Genomic DNA, 27,742 nt, shown 5'->3' with positions numbered 1-27,742 from the left:
ACCTTATATACGAAGTGTCTCTGGACGGGAAGGGTACCAAAATCTTCGAAGAACGCGAACATCATCATACTCCATAAAAAACAGATGTCAAAGACTTTACAAATTACACTGATCAGCTTATTGTCCATTCTCTCTAAACCATTAACAATCATAACAGCTAGTAGAACTAGGGTCACATTAGAGTTCAATCAACCAAAGAGGATTTCGTACACGCTGCTCCAAAATAGACCATATTCATACTTATGATTGATATTCAGGGTTTAACGTCCGAAAACCACCATATGATTATGAGAAACGCCATAGTGGGGGCTCCGAAAATTTCGGCCACCTGGGCTTCTTTAACGTGCATCCGAATCTGTACACATGGGCATACATCATTTTCCCCTCCATCAAAAATGCAGGTGCCGCCACAGCCGGGATTTAATCCCGTGACCTGCGGGTCAGCATACGAGTACCTTAGCCATTAGAACACCGCGGCGGGGCCACATTCATACTATCCATCAGGTGATAGAGAAATGCTCTAAATATAACCAAGCTCTATACATTGCCTTCATAGATTTTGAGAAGGCGTTTTATTCAGTCGAGACATCAGCAGCAATGCAGGCACTACAAAATTAGGGCGTCGATGCACCCTACATAATCCATCTGGAAGAAATCTACAGAAGATCCACGGCCATTATAGTTCTCCCTAAAGAAAGCGACATGACCTCAATAAGGAAGGGTGTAAGGCAGAGAGACGCAATCCTTCTAATGCTCTTCACCGCGTGTTTACAGGAGGTTTTCAGGGCCCCAGATTACGAAGAGTTAGGGATCGAGCTAATGGAAAGTACCTTAGTAGCTTGCGATTCACTGATGACATTGCCTTGATGAGCAGCTTAGAGAACGAAATACAGCTCTTGAATACTGAACTGGACACGCAAAACAAAATAGTAGGTCTGAAAAATGGTTATGCATATATCTAATGAGTAAAGCTTTTGGCAGAAAACATTGCTTCATGATAGGTGGAGAGACTTCTGTAAGTTGTAAAGGAATATATCTATTTAGGACAGTTATTGACCGCCGAGCCCAACCGTGAGAGCGAAATAACTAGAACGATAGGGATAGGGCAGATCACATTCGGCAAGCATTCTTGAATAATAAATGGTAATCTACCACTAAACCGTAAGCAGTATAACTGCTGGTCATGCAAATCAACTGCCTGGATTTGCCCAGAAGGAAAACACACGAGGGGGAAACAGAAAGTTACGTAGGCCGATGAGATTAAGAAGTTCCCAGTTATGTGTTAGCAGAAAGCACGACTGGTATGATTGGCGGATCATGGGAGAGGCCTTTGTCCTGCTGTGGGCGTAGTTAAGCTGCTTATGATGCTCCGCAAGCCACGCAGAAAAAATTACAATTGATTGGCTTCATGTGAAGAACTGGTGCCTTTGTGCCATCACAAACTATAAGGTTTCATTATTTACGGTCGCAGAAAGGTTGCGCACCTGTTTCTACGAAAATTTTAGTTTTTATAAAAATTAATTATGCTGATATTTATGTTTTTCGGAGCCTAAAACTGTTTGGTCTACCTAGTTTTTGTGCCTGAAACACTGTTTTTAGTTTCTAAAAATCCGGACTCAAGTCATAAAACACATACATGCAAAAAATGAGCTGTTAAAATGCGAGTCCAAAAGATCAAATGCAAGACTGAGTTCATGGTCAGCTCACCTGAGGAACCCCTAAGTAGGGCTATATGTATATTCTGTCTGCTGTTAGTGTGTGTGTGTGTGTGTGTTTAAAATACATGGTGTGCCATTATACTTAAAGCTTTCCTAGTCACCCCTCAAGGCTCGCGGCAAAGTTTTGATAAGGAATGTTGTGTTTGTCTTTCAGATCTCAGCTGAGGACGACCCGGACAAAGTGTTCGCATCGGTCACGGCTGTCATGGACGGCATTATTAAACCTAAATAGTCAAGAAATTGAAGGTTATGTGTCTGCAGCATGTTGGCCTTTACTTGCAGTGCTTTCGATCTGTAAGATTCAGATGACTTGTTTTACCATTGGGCTAGTCTGTGGCGCATTCTCTCCGCTCTTTCATGTAGATGATCAACTCGGCTTTTATTTCTAGTAATCGATCATTGTTAGGGACATCGTTGTGCGTCAGTGACTGTGACATTACTGGTTGCATGCCGAGTGCTTGAAATAGTAGGCCCGCAAGTATACTAAAAGGGGCCCGGCAACACTTTTCGAGTATGATCAGAAAACGCTGCCGATCGGTGGAGGCTCCAGACAACGCCCGAGCCAAATATTACAGCGCAGCACGCGGCCTTGAATTCACAATAAATTACCAAAGCCAGCTAAAAATTCCTTTCTCTTCTCTCAACCAATGACTGAAGACGCCCAAAAATCATTCGTAGAAAGTCCATCTATCAGCCATTGGCTGATTTGAACATGGCGCGCTTACGTTGCAGAAATCGCCATGGGAGGCCACGACTTGTCCACGTGTGCGCGCGCAATCACACTGAAATTGCTGCGCATTCGAAAAATAAAAAAAAAGTGTTCAAGGTCACGAGGCGCGGGTGGCGTGTTTTCTTGCCCCTGCCATCCCTCCCGGCTTAGTTTCCAGCGCTTTAGTGGGGACGATAGATTGCAATTGCAGCGTGCGACAAATCTTTGTAACTCCACTCGCACTTGACAGAGTCCTAAAAATTTTGCGACGTTGAGATCGCAAGGCAATAAGCTCTTCTAGTAAATTCATTCAATGGTTACTTGAAAAAGCGTTTCAGAGCCCCTTCAATGCTTTATTTCTTTGTAGAGTTGATAACAGTATGGCGACTGTTGACTTTACTTGAAGGTTGTAGCAGAGGATAGAGGAAATCTGTATGAGTGTGCGAGCAGCTCTGGAAAACCTACGCAATGATTACACACTCCTATAGCTTTAGACTGAACAATATAGATATTTTTTAACGTGGCAAGCGCCATATTACCTAGCGGGTGACGCCGTCTTTGGTCTGGCAACCCACTGGAGCGTGCGAAGCTCCGCGTTTTTAAGGAAGGTATTCGTAGGGTTGCAGTTCCAGTCGGTTTTTTTTTTTTTGCTTTATGGCATGCTGAATCTCGTCTTGCATGGGGCAGTATGGATGATTTTCTGCAGCTAGCTTTTCTAAGCAAAGCTAGGTGGCTCCACCGCACCAAAGCACCACGGCCTTGTCCTCGGTGGCGCGACCGCGATGTGGCGTGTGGCGGACGTTGCCCTGCAGCCTGCGGCGGAAAACGGGTGGCATGGACGAGCGTAGAAAGAAAATATGTCTCGTTAGTAGTTTGTCCAGCCCGGTAAGCTGCCAGGCGACAATGTGAGAGTATTCGAAACACCGGTGCTCACAACACTGCCATGTCAACAGCGAACCCTAACCGCTGTGCCCGCTTCTCTGACTAGGGAGTGGTGGCGGCGAATCGGCCGGCCGTCGGCGACGGTGAAGTGAAAAGAAGGCCATTAAATCACGTGTTCAAACGTGGTAGCACCCGTTCACCGCTGCGGAAAATCGTCTTAGGTAGAAAATCAGTGTGTTAGGCAACCTAAAAAGTGTTCATCCGTTCGGGGTCAAATATAATAATATGCGACAGCGCGAATGTGTCGCAAGTGGTCGGTGTCGTATGTTTTCGGCACTTTTTTTGTTAGAAAAACGCAAGCTTATTTCGACCCATTCAGGCAAGGTAAATGTTGACATCCTCTGAAGATACAATAATTTTTTTTACTGGGCTGTATTATGTAAATTTCATTTTTTCATTGCAGCCCTGTTCGGGCTGCCGCAGCGTCTACCCCCTGTAGTGCATGCGATCGTCTGTGAGCACGCCGTTGCGATTTCTTAGTGATGATAGCATTCGTTTGTTGCTCACAAACTGTTGTCTATCTTTTTCTCGACGTTTGATGAACCTTTATTACTGGCTCGTTTATTGCTCACTTGTGTGGATGAAATTAGAACTGGCGGTGCTTCTTTGCTTACTTTCTTGTCCCTATATGCTTTGGCTCGTACACACAACGGGGGACTGGCTATTAAACCAGAGGTTTAATGTAATGGGGACAAGTTATTTCACATTTTTATGAAGAAAACTTATGTATTCAGTCATTTAGGAAATATAAGAGAGGATATTCATAAGGTATTTACGAATAAAGTAACTAACGATTGAAACAAATAAATGGATGGTCATTCCAAAGAACCAGATCTACTACATTAGTTAAAAAAAGAAAATTTAACAAGCAAAGCGTCTTGTGGAGAAATTCACAAACTGCTGTGCAGATGCTCCTAATGCTGTGGCCCAGAGAAGAAGCCCCAAGGGAAAGGATATTTTTAGAAATAAGAGTATTGTTTACTTTCTGAATATAGTTTCATAATGTTTCTTCTTGTGGCTTGTGAAACCTCGGCAAATATGTAAAAAAAAATGATTGATGTTTGCTGGCTCTTGGCAGTAAAAGCAAATGGGAGATAGCACCTGACCAGGCCTGTATGAATAGAAATTGAGAGGCGGAATCAGGCATCGAAATTTTGTGATGGACACTTCTGATTTGCGAGAGCGGCATCATTTATTGTTTCAAGCAAAATAAAAAGAAAGATGATCGTATTCTTGAATTGGTAAACTAAAAGTGATGGAATCATGAAGTAAAAAGTATTTACGAAATAAAGATTCAGTGACAAAACTGGTATAAGATACAATAACATTGGAGGACTATCTCAGGATCACTGCACGAGAGTGCCAGCCATTTCATTTATAAATATGTCTCGGTGACATGGCGCCAACACCAACCGCACTGTACTCAAGTGTTTTGGAAATAAAGAAGAGAAAGCATTCCAAGGAGAATATTCGAACGAAGGAGCTGAGGCTATGGACGTGCGCCAAAAGCGATGTGGAAGTTCATATGCCAGCAAGCTGCTGCTTCTTTTTTTATAGTCGTGGATTTTGATTAAATTTCGGCGGCAATAAAGTAAAGATAGTTAAAGGTTCCTCTGCGGATGAGGCACCAAGCGAACTCGGCAGCCTCAAGCCTATGATCAGCATAAGAGCAATTTTGCGCGTATTTTTTTGAAATCTTGGTGGTCATACTTCGCAAAGGTAATCAACGAAATTGGCAGTTATAGAAACAAAATAGAACCACAACAAAGTGGTTTATATTTTGTTTTTCTTTTAGAATAGAATTAGCCATGTCGTATATCATCGTGCGACCTGTCAGGCATGGTTCTTGACCACGCGAAGAATGTTCTTCTTGGGGTAGTTATTTCGAACACAGTGACACTTTTTTTTTCCAAAAGTTGGTTTTCATATTACACAGTATGTACGATAGATCCCGCCGTCTTACGTTAGCAGTACACTCACGACAAGTATTGTACCGCGTGATTTTCATGCAAAATTCAGTGAATGTTTAGGTTGCACAAGAACGGTGCACAAAACAAATAAAGGTCTCATGGTGGTTACCCCGCTGCAAAGTGAGTGGTTTCTCGTCCTTGGTAATACGGCCATACTAACTACATTGATCACAGTGTTGAACCGAGCTACGAGGCTAATTCTTATGACCAAACGCATGATAATTGAATAAAAAAAAGAAAGAAAACCACACACGTGGCTACCCGAGCGGTGCTTAGATGTTTTGTAAGGGACAAGGCTGTAGATTGCACTGCTTATGTTTGGGCGTCAGTGTAACCATATCCGATTGTCATTTGGCTAAGTGGAACACGGGCGACTCCGCGTGTACTGCGGCACCTGCTGATAGAGAACTTATCAGGTAACACGAACCATCTGTATCATGTAACAACCGCAAACACTGCGCGTTTGGTGATGCGTGCTGCATACTATTCAGGCGGCAGTTTCTTTTTTTTTCTTCTGTATTTCTTCGAACAACCAAAAAGCCAGTGTGGCTTCTCGTTGACCTTTCGCTAGCCGACATCGCCATCAAAGAGAAAAACATTCACTCTTAGACCTTCAACATGGTAAATTGTTCGACAACGTCACTCATCCAAGAACCAGCCAGTACACTTTCTGAAAGTGGTAATGTAAAGGAAAAGAAAAGAAAACTGTAAAGGAAAGAAAAGAAAACCGCCCGTAACTGTCTGTCCTTAAGATGACACCTCAACAGGTAGTCACTGGGATAGGATAATGGGAATAAAAGGGATAGGTAAAAAATGCAAGAGAAGATAGGGGAAAAAAGAAAAACGGGACTCATTCGACTCGCTTCACACAGCACGCGCCCGAACCAGCGCAACGTGCCGCCAACAGGGAAAGCTGACGAGAAAGTCAAATCACAAGTAATGCGCACAATTTAACGTGGGCAAAAAGAAGAGTGGGGTCTTCCAAACTCACACAGTAAGTCCAGTCGACCTCGATGGATGCGCCACTTCAGAAGGCCAATCCTAAGGTATCATGGCGAGCAGTGCCGCCGCACAAAATCGTCGTACCGAACAGTCGACTGCGAGCATCGGGATCACAGCACGTATGACCACCAGTAGTGTTTTGATCTTTGCGTCCGTCGAGAGGCCGGCAGAGGCCGCCCGCTTCCTCGTCGTCGTAAAGTACGCCGTCGAACTCTTGGAGACGGCGGCAGCAGCTTGCGAATGCGAGGTATCACGAGGTGTTTGCATCGCCATCGAGCGCGTGGTGGTGGCGACGGCAGAGGATGGCTGAGTAAACGATGAGGGTGAGGAGGAGGAATAAATGAGGAAGGACAGGGACGGCGGGGCACTCGTTGCAGGTTGAAGGGTGACTTCCGATGTCGTGTCGCTGGTACCGGTGAGCGCATCCCGGAAAGAGCGGCCCTTGATCGTCGCGCTGCTCCAAGGGGTCCTGACGAGGCTTGGCAGCGAGTCACGGTGCCGCCATATGAGGCCATGATGACCACGGCTTTACACTGGAGCTGCCACGAGGGGCAGCGCAGCTCGGTTGCGGAATTTTTTCCGCGACAGCTTATGCTGCGTGGATGTTCTGCTGCACGCGGTCCTAGGGCGTGCTTGACGCTGCAGCGCAGGCACCGTTCGTCTTGCGAGCAAGTGGCGTTTGTGTGCCCGAAGCGGCCGCAACGAAAGCACTGCCGGGGCGTTGCTGGCGAGGACGGACAGGACGTCTTTGCGTTTAATGCTGGATGCCAGGGGGGTCCATCGTCCCCGCAAATGTCAGGGTGAGGCAGTTGCCTCTGCGAACTCTGGTCAAGAGCGGCACTGATGAGACGATGTTGTCAGTGAGGTACTCAAAGGGGATCGTCTGGTACACTACAAAAACCATGCCAGCACAGGTGTTTGGGTCCAGTTGCTTGGCCCGAGCCTGAGTCTCGCGAATCGTCCCAACCTGAAGCAAGGTGGTCAGATCGATGGTGGGATACATGTCAACCGCAACCAAGTTGCGCTTGAAATCCACCGGTACACGTTGAGTGGCCGGGAACCCCGAGAAATAGCGGTGATTTCATCCCTCGACGAAGCCAGACATTTCGTACACTGCGCCGTCGGCACGCTCCAAAAAGGAAAGAGTTGGTCGCCAGTCCAATCCTCCTCACCCAATGGAATGGTCTATACGCAGTGACCTGCTGGCTTGGCCAACGTTTATAGATACGTTTTCAGTTTCTGAACTCTTCCTTTCGAGGTGGGCGCGATTTGTTCCTGGAGAGTGTGGGGGCGCTGCAGTCTATCTTTGCGTTACTAACTTTGTTATAGGCTGTATTCACGTTAATAACTCTGTTATTCATGCTGTATCTCCAGGAACTAGACGTTAAATTATAGGGGAGTCGACTCGGCTTCGGCCTCTCTTTTCACAAGCAAGGAAAGCACACTGAACAGATATTACCTGCGGCGATGTATGCAGATGATAAAGTATTAATAGCCGACAACAAGGAAGATCTGAAGTGATTGATAGACATCTGTGACAATGAGAAAGATAAGTTAAATTTGAAGTTCAGCAGGGAAAAATTGGCGATCATCATTTTAATGATAACAAAGACAGTGAGCATAAGATGCAGGAAGTCACGCTAGAAATAGTTGATAAATAGAAATATTTGGGCGTATGGCTAAAAAAAGGAGCTGAGTATCTAAGGGATCATGAAAGCTACGCAATGACTAAGAACACCAGGAATGCAGCTGTAATAAAAAATAGGGCACTGTAGAACTACAATAGGTATGACGTTGTGAGCGCGATTTGGAAAGGTGTCGTGGTCGCGGGTTTGACGTTCGGCAATGCGGTCTTGTGCATGAAATCAGAAGTTCAAGCAAGATTGGAAACTAAACAACGTGGCATAGGTAGACTTGCTTTGGGAGCACACGGGAACACCCCGAACCAGAGTGCACAGGTTGACATGGGATGGACATCGTTTGAGTGCAGGGAAGCTAGCAGCAAGGTAGAATTTGAGGAGCGATATAGAAAAATGGGAGTGGGGCATTGGGCTAGGAAAGTCTTCAGCTACTTGTGCATGAAGAATGTTGATACTTAATGGAGGAAGTGAACTCGAAAACTGCCAAGCAAGTATTAAAAAAACAGCAAAATATAAATCAAAAGGAAACCTCGGTTAAGAAGAAGGTGAAGGAAACAAAGGGGACATGAGGAAGATGGGAATGCTTACGAAATCATCATTGGAGACCTACCGATCTTTTAAGCAGGAAAGTGCAAGGGAAAAGATGCACGATAATTCTCGGGGTAGTTCTCTGCTCTTCGAGGCTAGAACAGGAGTATTGTGGACCAAGACGTACCGAGCAAAATACGAAGGCGCAGACCCGGTATGTAGTGCGTGTAGAGAGGAGGAGGAAACGGCTGAACATTTGATGATGTTCTATAAATAACTCGGCCCTGTAGTGGAAAATAATGGCGCTGATTGTTTCAAAGCATTGGAGCTTTGGGACCGTGAAGGCAAAATAACTTTAAACAGGTAGAAATAACCAAGAGGAGGCTAACTGATTAGTGACTACAATCGAAGCTCGAGTGAAATTCTATCCTTGAACGCACAGTAATAGTACTTAACTTTATGGCTTGGTGGCGTGAGCCAGCACCCTATCTAAAGGGCACAGCCGGATGCATCCATTCATCCATCCAGCGACAAGTAACCGGCTGCTCTACATGCCTAGGCTTCACTGCCAGTGCAGTTGCGTGCGTTTCATGCTGGTGTTCGCTTGTTTCGGCGGCAATTTTTTTTTCCTGTGTAAATGTCTCGTCGCTTTCTGTACACGTGGCATGTTTCCCCGGTATTCTCAAGACAATTCGATGCCTAAAGTCATGAAAACACTGCGACATGTATGACGTAGGAAACTCCCATTGTTAACAATGCGAGCATGATCTAAGCATTGACCACGTGTGAATACATCGAGCACGTGTGTATGCCTCCCGAGGTTGACTCTACTGTATCTGCACTTGCATCGTATCTCAGACCTTCCGAGCATTATAAAGATGTGTTTTGTGCCTGGGCGCACTAGCGGGTACAGGAATTTCCCGAAAAAAAAAGCCACTTTTCTCCACCGTCCGACCCGCTGCTACTGTAAAAGTGGGAAGATTCGGGAAAGTTCGGGAAAGGTGCTCAAGGTGAATGATGTTCAGTTTCAAGAAAGCGGCATAGTGAAGACATATAGGCATATCATAAAAGAACAAGTCGAAATCGACCATGGTGCATACAGTTCCTGATTATTTCCAAACCTCCCGGTGTACTTTTCCTGGAACCGCAAAAGAAAGGGTACCTGTACAACAACTACCTGCTGCTGCCTTGCGATCTGCCAGAGGATTCCCGGCAACAGGTACTCTCTCCTTCGGGGGACTCCAGTTTTTATGAGCGATTGGCAAAAAGTGTGATTACTTCCCGGTAACTAGATGTTCAATGGTCCTTGAGGAGGTGGAAAAACTTCCGGTAACAATCTTGAATAATGCAGAATTCAAAGTATACATCTACTGGCACAGCGAAAGTAGAAAGTGCGTCGCGAAGAAATATTCATCACAAGGACTGTGTGCGCATGACTGGTGCTAATAGTGATATATGTGTCATGTGTCGTTTTAGCGATAACATTGGGGGAAAAAAAAGACTGGCAGAAACAACCGAGAAAAAGGCGCAGATTCAAAAAAGCGAATTAAAGAAGCACTTGGTCTGTAACACCGCCGCCGGAGACCGGAGAAAACTTGAGATACTCCGGCTGAGTGAGAAAAAATATATTGAAAAGTGCATCCCCAGCGGCTCTCAACGATTTTGTTGAATATTTATCTGAAGTGCAGAAAGTGTCTATTCATTGTACATACATCATTGAATAAGAAGCAAAATCAGCAAACGTGTAAATGAACACAACAGATTGGCTCATGCTTTTGCAGCTCACAAGCCTGAATTGTTACAGGAATTCAGCTATGTGCTTGATTGAAATTCCAATGCTCGTTTCCAGTGTGTGATGGTGGCGAGTGTTGCTGTGTCAATGCGCTGATGTTTTCCTATTTTCACAAAATTTTCATTTTTTAAATGATCCCAAGTATTACGCACTGATGTGCACCCATAAGTATGAATACATTAGAAGAAGAAAGTGCACTGGTTTATACCACCTGAACAGATAAATAGTGTCGTTTTAATGGGATTTCAAACGTGGCTGGTACCTTACAGCAACGGCTCGGTTGCAATTTCCTTTAGGGTACCACCCACCGAGGGGCTTACCGCTGGGCATAGTTAATGTGCACAGTGTCGAAGATCCATATGATAAGAATCACGAAGTTGCTTATAAACAACTAAGCTGGAACCAGATGAACCACAGCTTTTACCGAGGCTTTGTTAAGACCTGAATAATACAATTGAGCTCCAAATTTTGTTTGTACTACCTGAAGGAACAAGAAGTTACGGAGCGACAAAACAGCTCTTCAATCGACAAAGGCTCACCTAGTCGACCAATGGTCGCCTTTTCAGGAGAGTAAAATGATAACTCGCTTACGCGAGCTATCAATTTTACCAAGGACCAGGAAAGACTCCGCACACGCATGTAGGCCTTCTCGTTCCAAATGAGGAAGTGGAGGTGTAGTGCTTTTAACATGAAATGGTTCTGTACACGATGCTCAGCGGCTACACTGCGCGTGGCTGAAGCAGAATACCCTGGTGTGCTTGGGGCAAAGTTTGACTGCAGCGCCGCAGTGGCAGCAACTGCAACCGGCCGCCTACTCCCCGTAGGCAAAGCAGGAAATTCACAGACTGAAAAAATATCTACAAACGTTAGGCCGGGTTTACCCAGCTTAAGATGCTTTCTATTGTGCTAGTGGTCTGAAATTTTATCTTGTTGACGTGGTGGTTCACGGGCATCTTGCTGCACTTGCGGCTGCAGGAACGGGGCCGGCAAATGGAACCGAGGATCCGCCATTACGCTTAGCGGTGAGGTTAATGGGATGGACGAACTCGCTGAAGGGCATGTCCAGTATTGATGACAGTTAGTAGAACTATGAGTAAGAGTTGTTTGAAAAACATTGCTGTGAAGAATCCTCGCAGTGCTTGACGTTCAACGTGAATGTGGCCGTCAAACTCTTTCAGTGTGCCTGTAGGAATAGCGTTTTATCATTCGCGCATACATGTTATTAACGTGATAGTGTTAAAGAGCTCGTTTCCGAGAGGTTCCGATGTAGGAATGAGTGTCGTTGTTTAGGAGCGAAAAATTGTCTTGTCTGTGTCCAAGAAACTACGACAGATGCCAATAAAATAAATAAAAATTGTCTGGTTCTAGTGAAGATTGAACCGAGGCTGCGTGTCAAACAGGTGGTCTTCTTCAGAGCCACAATATTTGTTAAAACTGCTCTTTAAAAAGTGTATGAATATTATAAAGGCAAATATAGTCTCCTTAACGCATCATATATTTCGCGGCAGAAGTGCGCACTCGTGCCCGGCGTCAAAAGATGTGAATTAAGCAACTAGTGGGTGTTTTGAAGGCCCACCCGTTACAGAGAAGGGATAAGATATAATTAATCGTCATAAGCAGCAGATAAAACAAGAAAGGCCAAAGCTGTGGAGGTTCACGTCTTGCCCTACGAGCACATAGCGAGCCCTTCGCTGATTATAAACGGAATAACTATGGCTTATAATAGTGGGTACTTGACACGTATGCTTGCAATATAGGCATTTGATTTTACTTTGAAATGGCTAATGTTTCACGCACAGTCGTTAGTTTCCCAACAGTGCGTTTGAGGCACGCACCGACAAACCAAGCAGGCTAGCAGTCAGAAAGCAAAGCGCATGAATACTGATTATGCTATTGCAGTCTGGTCATGAAGGGGTGTTCAAGCGTCCCCCAACTTTTGGCATTGTTTCATGAACAAGTGGTGTTGAATATCTAACGTCCTACACAACCGCCTGTCGAGCAGTATAAGGCTGGAGTTATGTGATCTGTACAACTAGAATTATCTCGGTATCACATCTCGAAATCGCTGGCAAAGCTAATGCTTAACTGTGTTTTCAACTGTATGAATAAATGTTGCACTACGTAATTACCGCCAACGTGTCTGAGATCCGGACAGACAGGGCAGATTCTCACAGCTTGCCGGTTTTGATAACATGAGCTGACCAGATCGCAGAACATGAAGTTGAGAGAGAGAGAGAGATAGGTTTATTTACAGAAAGGCAGACAGGTCGGCCTGAGCGATAGCTTGCTCTAGCCTGCTCCTCTACACTGGGGCAGGGGAAAGGGTAAAGAAAGAATAATGGAAGACGATGGTGAGATAGAGAGGTGAGTATGTAGTATTCTTCCTAGCTGAGACAAATTTTATAGCCGCGCATATAGTCCAGTTGCTTCCAAAAAGGTTATAACCGCTCTTATGACCACAATCGCACTGTTGGTGTGTGGCCAAGGGCCCAGCACAGTCTCATCAGTTAATGAGCTACTGCGATATCGTTCAGTGGAAGAAACTAGCGTTTGTCCTTCACGTGCTGTCCTTCGCGTTTGTCCTTCACGTGTATGCTGGGCAGACACAAAATATGTGCTCAAGTGTTTCTGGCACATCTCAGTGTACACAATTAGGACCGGTGTCACTGCGACCGATGATATGTGCGTAACGTCTGGTGTACGCCACACCAAGACGAATGCGGTGGATCATACTTGTGAGTTGCCGTTTCAATTTAGGGGCATGCGGAACCTCATTTTTCCGGGTCCCATTTGTGAGGTCGCTGGTGTCGCCATTCCGGTTTGGTCCAGTGCTGAAGTGTGTAGCTGCGCACCACGCAGTGAAGCAGGGCGTTCATGTCAGCTCGTGAAAACGCAATGCGTACTTGAGGGGCACTGCTTAAGGCATTTTTAGCTTCTGCGTCTGCCTCTTCGTTTCCCATCACGCCGCATGCGCGGGAATCCACTGGAAAGTGATAAGATGGCCATTTGTTGAAGCAACCTGAATAAGTTTTGCGATTTCTATTGCCAAGCTGTAGCACGGACCTTGCTTCATGATGCAATTATTGGCTTGCAAAGCGGGTTTGGCATCACAGAAAATCGTCTAGGCTCGAGGTCGCTCTCCGGAAATAAATATTATTGCCTCCGGGATAGCGACATGCTCTGCGGCAGTTGATGTGGTTTTATGGTCCACTTTGAATCATCGAGCGATATCCATGTCTGGGATGACAAAGGCTGCGGCGGAGGTGTTTAGTGTAGTGGACCCGTCGGTATACACGTGCAGAGAATCACCGTACGTTGTATAAATGAGATATAGGGTCAGTTGTCTGAGGCCATCAGAAGAGACGAGCGACTTCTTCGCAATTCGAGGTATCGTAAAACGAACAGGTGGTTTAGGCAGGACTCATGGAGGCACTGCAGGCACATTTGGTGGGGAAAACCTTGATGGTATATTATTCTCATGCCGTGATATTACTCTTGAGAAACTGCACTCAGGGTGAGTGGCGGGTAGTACTGATAGTGGGTGCTGTCTGTGTCGGCTCAGCAATCGAAGGTGAACTCTAAGTGGCTCGCAGAACATGTATACTCTGATGGGACAAGCCCGAGCCTCTGCGATTGTCCCATTTGTTGAAGTACAGCGTGGTAGACCCAAGCATCTTCGTAAGCATTGAGCTTGAACACTCTCTAGCGTCTTCACACAACTAGGTCTCATCTTGGAGGGCACTGGCATGCTGTATCGAATGTATCCCACAAATAGAGCATTGTACAATTGAAGTCGCGATGATTCTGATGGGCCCCATCTTGCTCCTGCCACGTGGCGAAAAACAAGAGCAAAGCTCTTCAATTTATATTTAAGTACTGCGACATGTCTCATCCGCGATAGATCTCTGTTTAGAACTCCAAAAAACTTGTGGTGCGTTACAGTAGGTATCGCTGTCCCAATAATAAATATCGGGCATTGCGACATATGCTTGCGCCTGAACGCAAGCACTGTGATTGAAAGGGTGAGCCCTTGACGTCGTAGATATTTGTATGTGATCAACACTGCACGCTGTAGTCGAGCCCGCAATTGCGGACGAGTAGTTCCGGATGCCCATATGCATATGTCTTCAGCGTATGTACTGATCTTCACCGTGCTGGGAAGTTCTGCTGCTAGGCCGATCTTTGTGACAATGAATAGAATCGGGCTGAGAACTCCTCCTTGGGGAACACCACGATGAACTTTATATCGATCGATGGTGTCTCCGTTATTTGTCGTCGTGTAAATGGTGCGGTCCCTAAGGTAGCTAAAAATACAAGCATACAGTCGTCCACCGATGTCGAAATATTCCATCAAGGATCCCATAATGCAGAACATCAACGTAGGCACCCTTAATGTCTAGGAAGACCGCCGCCACTTGTCTGCGTCGGCTTCTTTCCTCTTCGACGCTGGAGATCAAGTCGACCACACCGTCAATGGCAGATCGGCCTCTTCTGAAGCCGTTCATAAATGCGGGAAAGGAGCTGTTGCTGTCTAGAAGCCACTCTAAACAGTACCATTCTTTCCATTACTTTCCCGACGCTGCTAGCTAAGGCGATTGGTTTGTAGGAGGAAAGTGCATAAAGACACTTCCCTGGCTTAAGCAATGCAATAATGCGACTGCATTTCCAATTAGCTGGGACTTCTCTCGACTCCCATGAGGAGTTATAATGAGATAACAGGATATGTCGTGCTTCTGTACCAAGATGGTTGAGTGCAGCATACATGATTCCGTCAGGTCCTGGTGCGGATAAGCGTTGGGAGGCAGAAATCGCAGCATCAAGCTCATTCATTGTAGAACGCGCATCAAGGCGCTCGTCAGACGATGGAGGCGCAATGGTAGTAAGAGGCTCATTAGTGGCAAGACCATCCGTGATGTCCACGATGAGGCTACACCAGTCACTGGCTATCTCAACTTTTGTCCGCCCTTGATGTAGATGAATAGCTTGAAATGGGTGACGTTGTTGAAAGTTGTGTGCAAACTTCGTATCACCCGCCGGATCTTAGATAGAGGTTGCCTAGGGCCCAGATATCCACAGAATTTTCTCCAACGCTGTCTGTCAATCTTGTCAAGATGCCGAAGAACATGTCGTTGAGATCACGACAGGTGGAAAGGTCTGAAGGCGACTTCATTCGTCTGTATCGGTGTTCTGCACGGCGACGGATTGCACGAAGGGCCTCGTATTGGGAATCAACTGCTGATCTCTGCATCGGTAGGTTAAGCTGTTTGGTTGTGTCACGCAGTGAAGAAGCAATGATATTCTCTATCTCGTATGGATCAGTCGTGTGCTCATAGCCTCACTTGTGACAGATGCCTTTAACAGTGTCCGTTTGACAGTCGGTTTGACAGATGTAGCGTGTGTGTGTACGGCGAAACCACCTGAACTGAACATAGGTTGGAACGAGGTCACAGCCGCGAGTGACCAAATGTGTGCACCAACATGTGGAATACAAATACCTTCTGGAAACGAAACTGAGGTCGAGGCAGCTGCTGTAGGACGTGCCACAAATAAATGTAGGTGATCCGTCGTTGAGTACGCTTAGTCCATAGTTGCATATAAAATAGGCCAAATCCCTTCTGCGATAATTCATTCTAGTGCTACCCCAGAGAGAATGGTTTGCATTAAAATCACCAATCACAATTTGTGGACTTTGGGCTGCTTGAAGAATGGTCCCCAGGTGGAAGCAGTCTATCTGTGCACTTGGGTGTATGTATCCTCCAATTATTGAGAATGTCCGCTTTTTATGTGTTATTGTCAGGCTCACGTAATCATTGCTGGTATGCGACGTGACTTCATGTCTCAAGAAGGCAAATCACGGCGTATACAAACGAGAACTTTGCTCATACGTTGATCACTGCGGGACCAAATCTGGATATATCCAGATATACGAAAAGTGGAAACCATATTAGGTTGACATATAACGATAACAGGAAACTGATATTTAAAAACCCATTGTCTGAAATCTGATAGACCACCACGTAGACCACGAGCATTCCATTGAATAACAAGCGACTGGCGCATGCGTTCTTCAAACATCAATGCCATATTCACTTATTGAAGAACCACGAGAAGAGGCTTTAAAACCTTAAGTAGCTGCACAGCCGCCTTAGCAGCGGGAGTGTTTAGGCTGCTGAGGATCTTACGCATCGAGCCCATCAAATTTGAGCATAGCCTTCACATCTGCGTTGTACATCTTCTTGTTTTCTTTATGGGGGGTAGGGGCACTATGTGATGATGGCGCTATAGTGGCTTTTGACGGTAGTGAAGGCCACTGAGTCTCCGACGTGGTGAGAACCAATGACTGGTTGCCTTGTCCTTGCGTGGACTGTATTGACACTTGAGCATTTGTATCCTCCTTTCTGGCCGACAAAAGTAGGCTATAGGAGGTGATGAGAGAACAGTTTTGTGTGTCGAATTTGATAAGCTATGAGCACTGCTGCTTCGTTTGCGTCGGTGTCGCGAACGATGTTTACGGTGCCGTACAGCCCTTGCAGCTTCTCTGTGAGAGGAGTGGTCTCGAACCATCTTCTTCGGGATACTAATTTCATTCCTCATTTTGGGACATTCCTTTGATGTTGCGTCGTGGACGCCTGAGCAGTTCGGGCATTTGGCTGCAGCATTGAAGTTATCACCATCATGAAGGCCATCGCAATGCTTGCAGGTTACAGCATCCTTACAAACTGCACTAACATGCCCAAATTTCATGCATTTATGACATTGCAGAGGTTTTGGTACGTAAGGACGTACGGAGTGCCTGTCGTAGCTAACTTTTACATGTGCGGGTAACGTCTTCGACTGAAACACTACTTTAACACATCGCGTGCGTCCAAAGCGGTAAAAACCAAGCACGGGAGCCGACGATGACAGCAGTTTCTCGAAACTTGAGTCTGTTATCTTCTCATCCACATCGTATGTAACTCCTGTTGTCGTTTCTTCGTCGTATGCGGAGAATGCGCGAACCGGAATATTTTCTAATTGAACAATCACGTTCGGCGTGTCCAATAAGGCCTTCGTAGTGACCTCCACGCACAAGATGTTCTTTCGAGTATTTATGCGTATTTCTATGACTTTCCCTGGGGCGATGAGCTCAAAGTACTCGGACAGGCTCTGCCTATTCAGGAGTTCAAGATGCCTGTCTTCGATGTCAACACATACGAAATGTTCTACGACAGCATGCTACTCACCTATGTTTGTGCTTGCCGGCCAGTCGGCGATGTCCGGCTTATTTTCCTCTTCAGGCGTCGGCTTGGTACGACCACGTAGTTGCTGTCTGAAGCCATATTTTCAACTGAGGTGTCATCAGAATTTTCAACGTGGACCACCCTTGGGCCGGGGTGAGAACTTGCGTCGGACGCACTATGATGTGGTCGGCCCGGTCCCGGTTGATGGATGGTGTTTTGGTCCCCCATTATAAGAGAGAGCGTCCCTCCGCGGCGTGTCAATTATTGAAAAATCTTGGCAAAACAATTAGGAAACTCACAGAGCTCGAAACAGAGGCTGTTCTCCGTGTTCACGTCTTCTTCCTCCTCAACATGAAGTTAAGCATTACGTTATACAACAGTTTCACAAAACGCGGAACAGTAAGTTTTGTTAGAACTGGGTAGTATTTTGCACCTCATGAATAAATAAATGCAAGTATTGTATTTGGAAACATAACCAAAATAGAAAAAGTGACCTTCAAATACTGGAGATGAGATTTTAGTGCACGTCGAAGAAATACATGTGCTCGAAATTACCCGAAGCCCGAGGGCTACGTCATCTGTGATAGCCGGAGTCACTTTGGAAGGTTTAGCTTAATAATCTTGCTAACCGATCAGATGACGCGAAGAATGCAGAAAATTAATCTATAAGAACGGAAAGTGTCAATTTGCATGGAGCCTGTTCGAGAAAAATTGTTGATTTAAAATAATGATAGTCACTAGCGGTAATATAATATTGTAAAACCTATTTACGTGATGTTGTATTTGCCATGATAATGTCAGCGATGAAACAAATTTTATATATGCAAGCAAGCAACCTTTTAGTAGGCTTCTGAAAGGCAGACTATTCAAAGCGAAACACTCAAACTTTAACAAAAGGTATCTAGCCCACGCTCCTGCTAAGGAAGTCTCTATGCAGTCATAGCCATCCGTCAGCAAGAGTAACATTGCAATTTTTCAAGCTTTTACTTGCATTTACCTTCCGAGAATGAATTGATTTTTTGCCAAACGTTTAATGACTAAAAATGTTTTGTCTGAGGAGAAGGAAGCCCGGAGGAGTGAGGGGGAATGGGTGTTTTAAACTTGTTGTAATCGAACACCCGTGTTCTATAACATCCTTCCATTCAAGGTTCCATTCAAGTTATGGGTAGCATCTCCGTTCATAAGCAGAAATGGTCCCTGTGCATCACTGATATTATGTAAGAAGTGTTCAAAATAGGCGAGTTTTCGAGGGTTCATCATTAGAGACCAGAATATAGGTAAATGCCTATTTTGTTTCTTGAAAAAGGGAGTGAAATAGACGCTATTTCTGCAGCCCTAAGTGGAAGCACGTCTCAGTGTCTCCAGGGGTAAGAGGAGGGAGAATGAAAGATGTGGTAAGAAAATAAAAGTGACGTCTATTACCGAGGTTGCGGTGACAGCCTTCTACAGACAGCTGTCCAGTGCCGTGAAGAAACTTATTAAGAACCACTGTTACGCCTGGGAGTCCACACCGAACGTCAATGCCTCTGCAAAGGCAATCTGTATCAAGGCCCAACGGTCGAGCACGCCTGACATGATCAACTCAACGACGCCACCACGCGGCGGCGCCGGTCAGTCTTACGCAACGCACAGCGAGCTCCCTCAGCCCACGAGCCCGTTGAAGCAATCGGTGCCTTACAGTCTGGCGAGTCTTACACAATGCGTGGCAACATCCTTCGTCATTGGGTGCAACCGCAACCACGCTCAGCAGTGGTCCCCATTGGAGGATTCTGACATCATGGCCAGCGGCGCTTCTGGTTGGATGTTGTTGACTAAAAAGATCCACCCGGTGCCTCGCATTCGTAAACTCGCGTTCGAAAATGAATGTACCTAAACAGTTCTCTTCGCGCAATGGTAATAAGATTTTAGAATGTCGTATCAGATATATTATTTTTATTATTCCGATATATATATATATATATATATATATATATATATATATATATATATATGTGTGTGTGTGTGTGTGTGTGTGTGTGTGTGTGTGTGTGTGTGTGTGTGCGTGTGTGTAAGGGAGTATATACGGATCAGGCTTCAACGCCTCCTGCCTTTTGGTGATTACGATTACGGCGCACTATAGTGCACCATAGTAGGTAGAAGCCAATCATACAAACCAAACAAACAAACAACGACAATGTGGGTCAGCATTCCGGTGAATCATCTTGGTCTGTGGTAAGTATTTCGACGATTTTCCCGTGTCTCTTTTCAATGTCCATGTGGCTGTGGCGCAGATAGTAATGTTTCACGGGCTGTGTTTCTCGATTGAACGTGCAAACCGTTTAGCTGCGGACTGTGTGTGTTCCCTAGTCAGCCTTTGTCGCTTGGTCGATGCACTTAATCAGTGAATCGGGACGAGCATGCAAATTCAGGAAACTTAATTTCCAGCACAGGTTCTATATACATATACGCCCGCAACTTCTTGAAAATTCTTAAAATGTACTTTAGTTAGACTGTCATGAACCTCAAGTGCTAAATTTACATACAGAAAGCCTGAAGCTACTACAACTACTACTACTACTGTGTGATTATGTAAATGAAAACAAAAAGTGCCGCCCGTAACTGCCCATCATTATGATGACACCTCAACAGGTCGGCACGGGGGATGGGTAATGGGAATAAAAGAGAAAAGTAAGAATAAGAAAGAAAAAAAGTATGGGAAGTAGAAAAAAAATCGCATTCAATACGCCCCACGTATTTGCGCAAGAAAAGACGCACGAAACAAGCAGCCGACCAAGAAGACCGCTGAGAAAGCCGGGGGCACAGTAATGCGCCCAGTTTAACTAGGGCAGGAAGAAGAGTGGGGACGCCAAACTCACATGGGAAGTCCGGTTATCTCCACTGCTTGGAGCTCAATTTAGGCGTAATCCGCGGCAGAAGCAGCAAATTTCCGTTGCTCACAGTCCAATGGGCGGAGCGGGAGCACGGAAAGTATTGATTGCACCAGCAAGTTAATTGTGGTGGTCGAGAAGGGGCTGGAAGGGGCCGGCAGCTTGGGGGCAGCTGGTGGTGTCGTAGCGGCATTCTTGGGGGCAGTGGCAAGAACCGGCGGTTGCGCAAAGGTGCGGTTCTGCGTCGCCGTCGAACGCTTGGTGACGGCTGCAGGGGCTGGCTGCGATGTGGATGAGGGCGAGGCTGTCGTCGTTGATGTGAGGACGACGGGCGCACCCGTTGTGGGAACAGGGGCAGCCTCCGAGGCTGTGCCGCCGGTACCGGTGAGCGCTTCTACGAAGGAGCGTCCCTGGATGATGATAGCGCAGCGGCCGGGAATCCTAGCGTGTTCCAGGGCTTGGCGGCGAGTCACGGTGCCATCAGTTACGGCAATGATGACCACGGCCATACGCTGGAGTCACCAAGACGCGCAGTGCGGCTTGGTTGCGGGATGCTTCTCACAACAGTTCATGCAGTGAGGGCGTGCTGCACAAAATCCTAGGGCGTGCTTGAACCCGCAAGCAGGCACCGTTCGCCTCGCGAGCAGGTGGTGGTTGCGTGCCCGAGGCGGCCGCAACGGGAGCACTGTAGGGGCCAGGGCTGGCGGGGTCGATCAGGGTGCCTTCTTGTAGAACAAAATATCCGAGGGTACGGTGTTCCCCACGAAGGTGAGAATGAGGCAGTTGCCTTTGCGAACACTGGACACTAGTGACACAGGTGTCGCAATGTTGTCGCCAAGGTCCTCGAAGGGGATCGTCGAGTCCACTCCGAAAACCACGCCGACGGAGGTGTTCAGGTCCAGTTGTTTGGCCTGAACCTGGGTCTCGCAAATCGTCCCGACCTGAAGTAGGGTGGTCAGATCGGCAGTAGGGTGGGTTTCGACCACAACAAGGTTGCGCTGGAAATTCACCCACACTCGGTGGGTGGCTGGGAACCCCGAAAGAAAGGCGGCAATTGCATCCCTCGACGCAGCCAGGTGGTTGGCCTTCTTCCCGATCGGCCGAAAAATGATGGTGGCCTCACGGTCAGAAGGATGAGGGTCGCCAAGGAAGGGGGGACAATCGGGGCGCGGTGATGTGTTTGAAGGCACGGACGGCTCACTGGGGGTAGGCGCCGATTGCTCGGCAACCGCGGTGTTGGAGAGGCGAGAGGAGGAGTTGCTGCTGGGAGGATAACCCGTGCAGGAAGCCACGGCAATGACACGAGACGAGGAAGCACCGGTTTTCACTTTTGCTTCACTCGAAGCCGGAGAGTGGGTGGGATTGTGGTGGCTGCTGTCCTCTTGAGGCTACGTTTTCTTTTTGGAGCGTTCAGGCTTGGATTGTGCCTTTTTCTGCGGAGTTGGCACCAATGTTGATGCCGGGGAAGCCGTGAGAGCATCCTGCTGCGGCGATCGATTGATCTATTTGTGGGGTTTAACGTCCTAAAACCACCATATGATTATGAGAGACGCCGTATAGTGAAGGGCTCCGGAAATTTCGACCACCAGGGGTTCTGTATTGTGCACCCAACTCTGAGCACACGGGCCTACAACATTCCCGCCACCATCAGAAATGCAGCCACCGCAGCCGGGACTCGATCCCGTGACCTGCGGGTCAGCAGCCGAGTACCTCAGCCACTAGACCACCACGGCAGGGCATCCTGCGGCGGCGGTTTTTCTCGGTTGCCTCTACGAGGTGCCATTTGTGGCCCTTAATGTGTTGCGAACCAAAAGCGCAGAGCGAGGAACGGGGTAAAATCGGGAGCGCAGAAAGACGCTTCCTACTTCTGTCAAATTTCGCGCGAAACTCTCTGAAGCTGCGTATTTGTCTATAAACCTAATGCACGTCTGGTGCTTACTCATATGCACTTATTTGCAAGAATGCTGCTAAACAATCACTGAGTGTGGTATTTTACTTCAGAAACATACTTGTATTTTTGTTTTTGCTCAATTGCGCTTTTGTAACTATTGTATTAATGGTAATAACTCTCACGGGCATACCCCTTTGCTTCTAATCTAATGTGCCCGTTATGTTGATGTTTTTATTTTTGTCTAATCAATTCTTTTATGCAATACTGAGTTTAGAACAAATGTTAAACATTTTGCAGTACTTTGTTCTTTACTCTGAGCCTTCCCGCTAGTGAAAAAGTAGAATTAAGAGTAGTTGAAAGCGACTACAAGTTTACAACCACGTAACGCGTTTCGTTTGTTTTGCTGTTTGCCAGGCTCTACCATTAAAGCCAGGGGTGTATCCTGACATTTTTTTTTGGGGGGGGGGGACACCTTGTAGATGATTTGTTGCGCTCTAATTGTCGTCGGCTGACTCTGATTACAAAGCGAATTCCTCGCTGCAGGGTAACTATTCGCCCCGAAGTTTAGCGGAGTCGCCGCCTCACCCGTGTTCTTAGATTTGAGTTTGCTTAAAAAAAGCCAGATTGTATAAATAAATCCAGATGGCGTTCCTCACATATGTCATATAACTTCAAGGAGAATGTCATTTTTTTCACATTAGTTTGAGCGCTATTGTGGAGTTGTGCTAGATGACGGAAAGAGCAGGCACAAGTTTGCTTGAAAAAAAAAACATTTGTCCCATTGAATAATCGAACCTTTGCATCACTGTTATGCAGCATCATTGTTGTGCAGATAATAAGGAGTGGGCTCGGTGGCACGTCAACGATGGTTCGTGCTTACCAACCACTACTTTTCGCCATGCAGTTTCTTGGCCTGGCGTCCTTCAGTCTACCGGAGCTGGCCCTCGGGGGCCCTGCTGGATCCACCCCGCTTCTCGGGTACCGTGGTGGCCACGCATACTCCCTTGGGACTGCGCCCTGCTCCGAGCCTTGTATTCCCCGGCACGCGAGGCTGCGTGTACCATGTGCATCATCATCATCATCATCATCATCATCATCATCATCATCATCATCATCAGCCTGACTACGTCCATTGCAGGACAAAGGCCTCTCCCATGTTCCGCCAGTTAACCCGGTCCTGTGCTTGCTGCTGCCAATTTATACCCGCAAACTTCTTAATCTCATCTGCCCACCTAACCTTCTGTCTCCCCCTAACCCGCTTCCCTTCTCTGGGAATCCAGTCAGTTACCCTTAATGACGAGCGGTTATCCTGTCTACGCGCTACATGCCCTGCCCATGTCCATTTCTTCTTCTTGATTTCAGCTATGATATCCTTAACCCCCGTTTGTTCCCTAATCCACTCTGCTCTCTTCTTGTCTCTTAAGGTTACACCTACCATTTTTCTTTCCATTGCTCGCTGCACCGTCCTCAATTTAAGCTGAACCCTCTTTGTAAGTCTCCTGGTTTCCGCTCCGTAGCTAAGTACCGGCAAGATACAGCTGTTATATACCTTCCTCTTGAGGGATAGTGGCAATCTACCTGTCATAATTTGAGAGTGCTTGCCGAATGTGCTCCACCACATTCTTATTCTTCTAGTTACTTCAGTCTCGTGGTTCGGCTCTGCGGTTATTACCTGCCCTAAGTAGACATAGTCTTTTACATCTTCAAGTGCACTATTACCTATCTCGAAGCGCTGCTCCTTGCCGAGGTTGTTGTACATTACTTTCGTTTTCTGCAGATTAATTTTAAGACCCACCTTTCTGCTCTCCTTGTCTAACTCCGTAATCATGAGTTGCAATTCGTCCCCCGAGTTACTCAGCAATGCAATGTCATCGGCAAAGCGCAGGTTACTAAGGTATTCTCCATTGACTCTTATCCCTAACTGTTCCCATTCTAGGCTTCTGAAAACCTCCTGTAAGCACGCGGTAAATAGCATTGGGGAGATTGTGTCCCCCTGCCTTACACCCTTCTTGATTGGTACTCTGTTGCTTTCTTTATGAAGCACTATGGTAGCAGTTGATCCCCTGTAGATTTCTTCCAGAATGTTTATATATACTTCATCTACGCCCAGATTCCACAGTGTTTGCATGACGGATGATATTTCTACTGAATCAAATGCCTTTTCGTAATCTATGAAGGCTATGTATAGTGGTTGGTTATACTCTGAGCATTTCTCTATTACCTGATTGATAGTATGAATGTGGACAATTGTTGAGTAGCCTGTTCAAAATCCTGCTTGTTTCTTTGGTTGATTGAATTCTAGTATTTTCTTTACTCTGTTAGCAATTACCTTTGTAAATAGCTTGTATACTACAGAGAGCAAGCTGATCGGCCTGTAATTCTTCAAGTCCTTGTCATCTCCTTTCTTATGTGTTAAGATGATGTTAGCGTTCTTCCAAGACTCTGGTACTCTTCCCGTCAGGAGACACCTCGTAAACAGGGTGGCTAGTTTTTCTAACACAATCTGTCCTCCATCTTTCAGCAGATCTGATGTTACCTGATCCTCACCAGCAGCTTTGCCCCTTTGCACGCTCTCCAAAGCTTTTCTGACTTCTTCTATCATTACTGGTGGGGTGTAATCTGGGTTACTGCTAGTTCTTATAGTATTAAGGTCGTGGTTGTCTCGGCTACTGTACAGATCTCTGTAAGACTCCACCGCTATTTTAACTATCCTATCCATATTTGTAGTTATTTTGCCTTCTTTGTCCCTTAGTGCATACATCCGACTTTTGCCTATCCCAAGTTTCCTCTTCAATGCTTTGACACTTCCTCCGTTTTTCAGAGCGTATTCAATTCTCTCTATGTTATACCTTCTTACATCGCATACCTTACGTCTATTAATCAACTTCGAAAGCTCTGCCAGTTCTATTTTGTCTGTTGTACTTGACACTTTCATGATTTGACGCTTCTTAATTAGGTTCTTCGTTTCCTGGGAAAGCTTGCCAGTGTCCTGTCTAAGTACCCTGCCTCCAACTTCCACTGCACACTCCGTAATGATACTCGTCAGATTATCATTCATTGTATCTACGCTAAGGTTGGTTTCCTCACTAAGAGCCAAGTACCTATTCTGCAGCGACACTCTGAAGTCCTGTACTTTCCCTCTCAGTGCTAGCTGATTGATTAGCTTCTTGCGTATCAGTTTCTGTCGTTCCTTCTTCAAGTCTAGGCGAATTCGAGACCGTACCATTCTATGGTCACTGCATCGTATCTTGCCAATCACTTCCACATCCTGCACGATTCCAGGGTGTGCACTCATTATAAAGTCTATTTCGTTCTTATTTTCGCCATTAGGGCTCCTCCATGTCCACTTGCGGTTTTCTCGTTTTCGGTAGAAGGTATTCAAAATCCGCAAATTATTGCGTTCTGCGAATTGCGTTCTGCGAATTCTACTGCTCTCCTCTGGCGTTTCTAGTACCGATGCCATTATCTCCTACTGCCTGGTCTCCAGCCTGCTTCTTGCCTACTTTTGCATTAAAGTCGCCCATCACTATAGTATACTGTGTTTTTACCTTACTCATTGCCGATTCCACGTCTTCATAGAAGCTTTCAACTGAAGCGTCATCATGGCTGGATGTAGGCGCGTAAGCCTGTACCACCTTCATCTTGCATCTCTTATTCAGTTTAATTACGATACCTACCACCCTTTCATTAATGCTATAGTATTCCTCTATGTCGCCAGCTATGTTTCTGTGAATTAGGAACCCCACTCCCAGTTCTATTCTATCAGCCAAGCCCCAATAGCAAAGGACGTGCCCATTCTGTAGCACCGTATAGGCCTCATCTGTCCTCCTAACCTCACTGAGCCCTATTATATCCCATTTAACACCCTCTAGCTCCTCGAATAGTACAGCTAGACTTCCCTCATAAGATAAGGCTCATCAGCTCATCTTCGTGTAATGTTGTTTTGCTTACTGAGACGTGGCTTAACACATCCATTCGCGATTCCGAGATCCTGCCCCTCTTTCCAAACTTCAATATATTTCACAAAGATGGAGTCGACAATACCCGCGGTGGTGGTGTCCTTATCGCCACAAGCCATGAAATACGATGCATCCCGATATTAATTCAATCACCTCTTGGAATTATATGGCTATGTTGCACTGCATGCTTCCCGCGCATCCTTCTTGGCATTTGCTATCGCCCTCCTTCTGCCGATGCCACATTCTTGCCTGCCTTCCACGATGCGTTGGACCAAATAACTAAGTCGTATCCTAACATGCCTGTCTTGCTTTCTGGTGATTTTACGTTCCCATCTATCGCTTCGTAAAATCTCGCTTCCACATTATCGAAAAGTAACATGGCCAGTGAATTAGTCAACACGTGTCTTACATTTGGGTTATCGCAAGTTGCCAACAATCCCACTCGCACTACTGACCATTCGGATAACATTTTAGACTTAATATTAACTTCACACCCTGAAATCCTTTACGATATCACGTACCTGAATGGTCTTAGTGATCATAATGCATGCATGCTACTTTTTCCTATCAAATGTCCAATCCAGCAAAAATAAAAAACACTCACGCTTTATGACAGGGGCGACTACAGCAGCATGTCCCAAAATTCAACAACCTTTTATGATAACTTTGAAGAGGACTTTCACCACCGTTCACTTGAAACTAACTAGTTGCTGTTTAAATCTGAATTTCTGCGCCTAGTTAAAAGATACGTTCCCACCATAACAATCAGTGAACGGAAACAATCTCCGTGGTTTAACACAACACTAAAACGTCTGAACAATAAAAATAAACGTCTCTTTCGTTCTGCTACTCTCAATTTGACTCTCAGTGGCAGAAATACCACGCTGCGGTCAAGCAGTATGAGAAGCACGTCACTGACGCCAAACGTGGCTTTTTTCAACCACGCTGCCATCCATGTTGCACACTAACTCGAAACGCTTCTGGCAGTGCGTTAATCCCCAGGTGTCTAGCAGTGTTTTTCTCCGTGACAGTGCTGGCTGCCCTGTTCCGGAATCTGAGACTGCTGATACTCTAAGCACTGCTTTCTGTTCTGTGTTCACTAATGCATGCCCGGAAATTATTCCTCGTTTGCCACCGTCTAATTACCCCCCCCCACATGTAAAACATCACTTTTGATGCGAACAGCATTGTTACAATTATTTAGTCCTTAAAAAATCAAATCATCTTCATGTGGCATTGATGGCATAAACGTTAAGGTATTAAAAAACACCAAGTACATCACCAGTCTCTTCCTAAGGTTAATTTTCTAGCAATCCCTCTGCACTGGATCTATCCCCTCTGACTAGAAAGTTGGTAGGATAATTCCCATTTTTAAAAAGGGCAACTGACCAAATCCTAGCACTACCGTCCCATTTCCCTTACCAGCGTTCGTTCTAAACTAACGGAGCACATTCTACATTCACACATTGCCAATTTTCTGTCATCTGTCAACTTCTTTCATCCT

The 27,742-nt window shown here is 46.0% G+C and overlaps 1 protein-coding gene across 1 annotated transcript in view; it reads left to right on the top strand.

The window, feature by feature from the left end:
* LOC119161223 (uncharacterized) overlaps positions 1–5,447 on the top strand; it is a 41,638-nt gene extending 36,191 nt beyond the window's left edge. The window contains exon 7 of the mRNA XM_075879683.1: positions 1,873–5,447. Within this exon, the coding sequence (XP_075735798.1) occupies positions 1,873–1,950 (78 nt within the window). The 3' untranslated portion in view covers positions 1,951–5,447. The remainder of the gene's footprint in view (positions 1–1,872) is intronic.
* The last annotated feature ends 22,295 nt before the right edge of the window (positions 5,448–27,742 follow it).

Source organism: Rhipicephalus microplus, chromosome X, assembly GCF_043290135.1.
Source record: "Rhipicephalus microplus isolate Deutch F79 chromosome X, USDA_Rmic, whole genome shotgun sequence".
In the NCBI taxonomy this organism is placed as follows: domain Eukaryota; kingdom Metazoa; phylum Arthropoda; class Arachnida; order Ixodida; family Ixodidae; genus Rhipicephalus; species Rhipicephalus microplus.
Note: the sequence above shows the minus strand (reverse complement) of the source record. Positions and strands in the feature narration are given on the sequence as shown.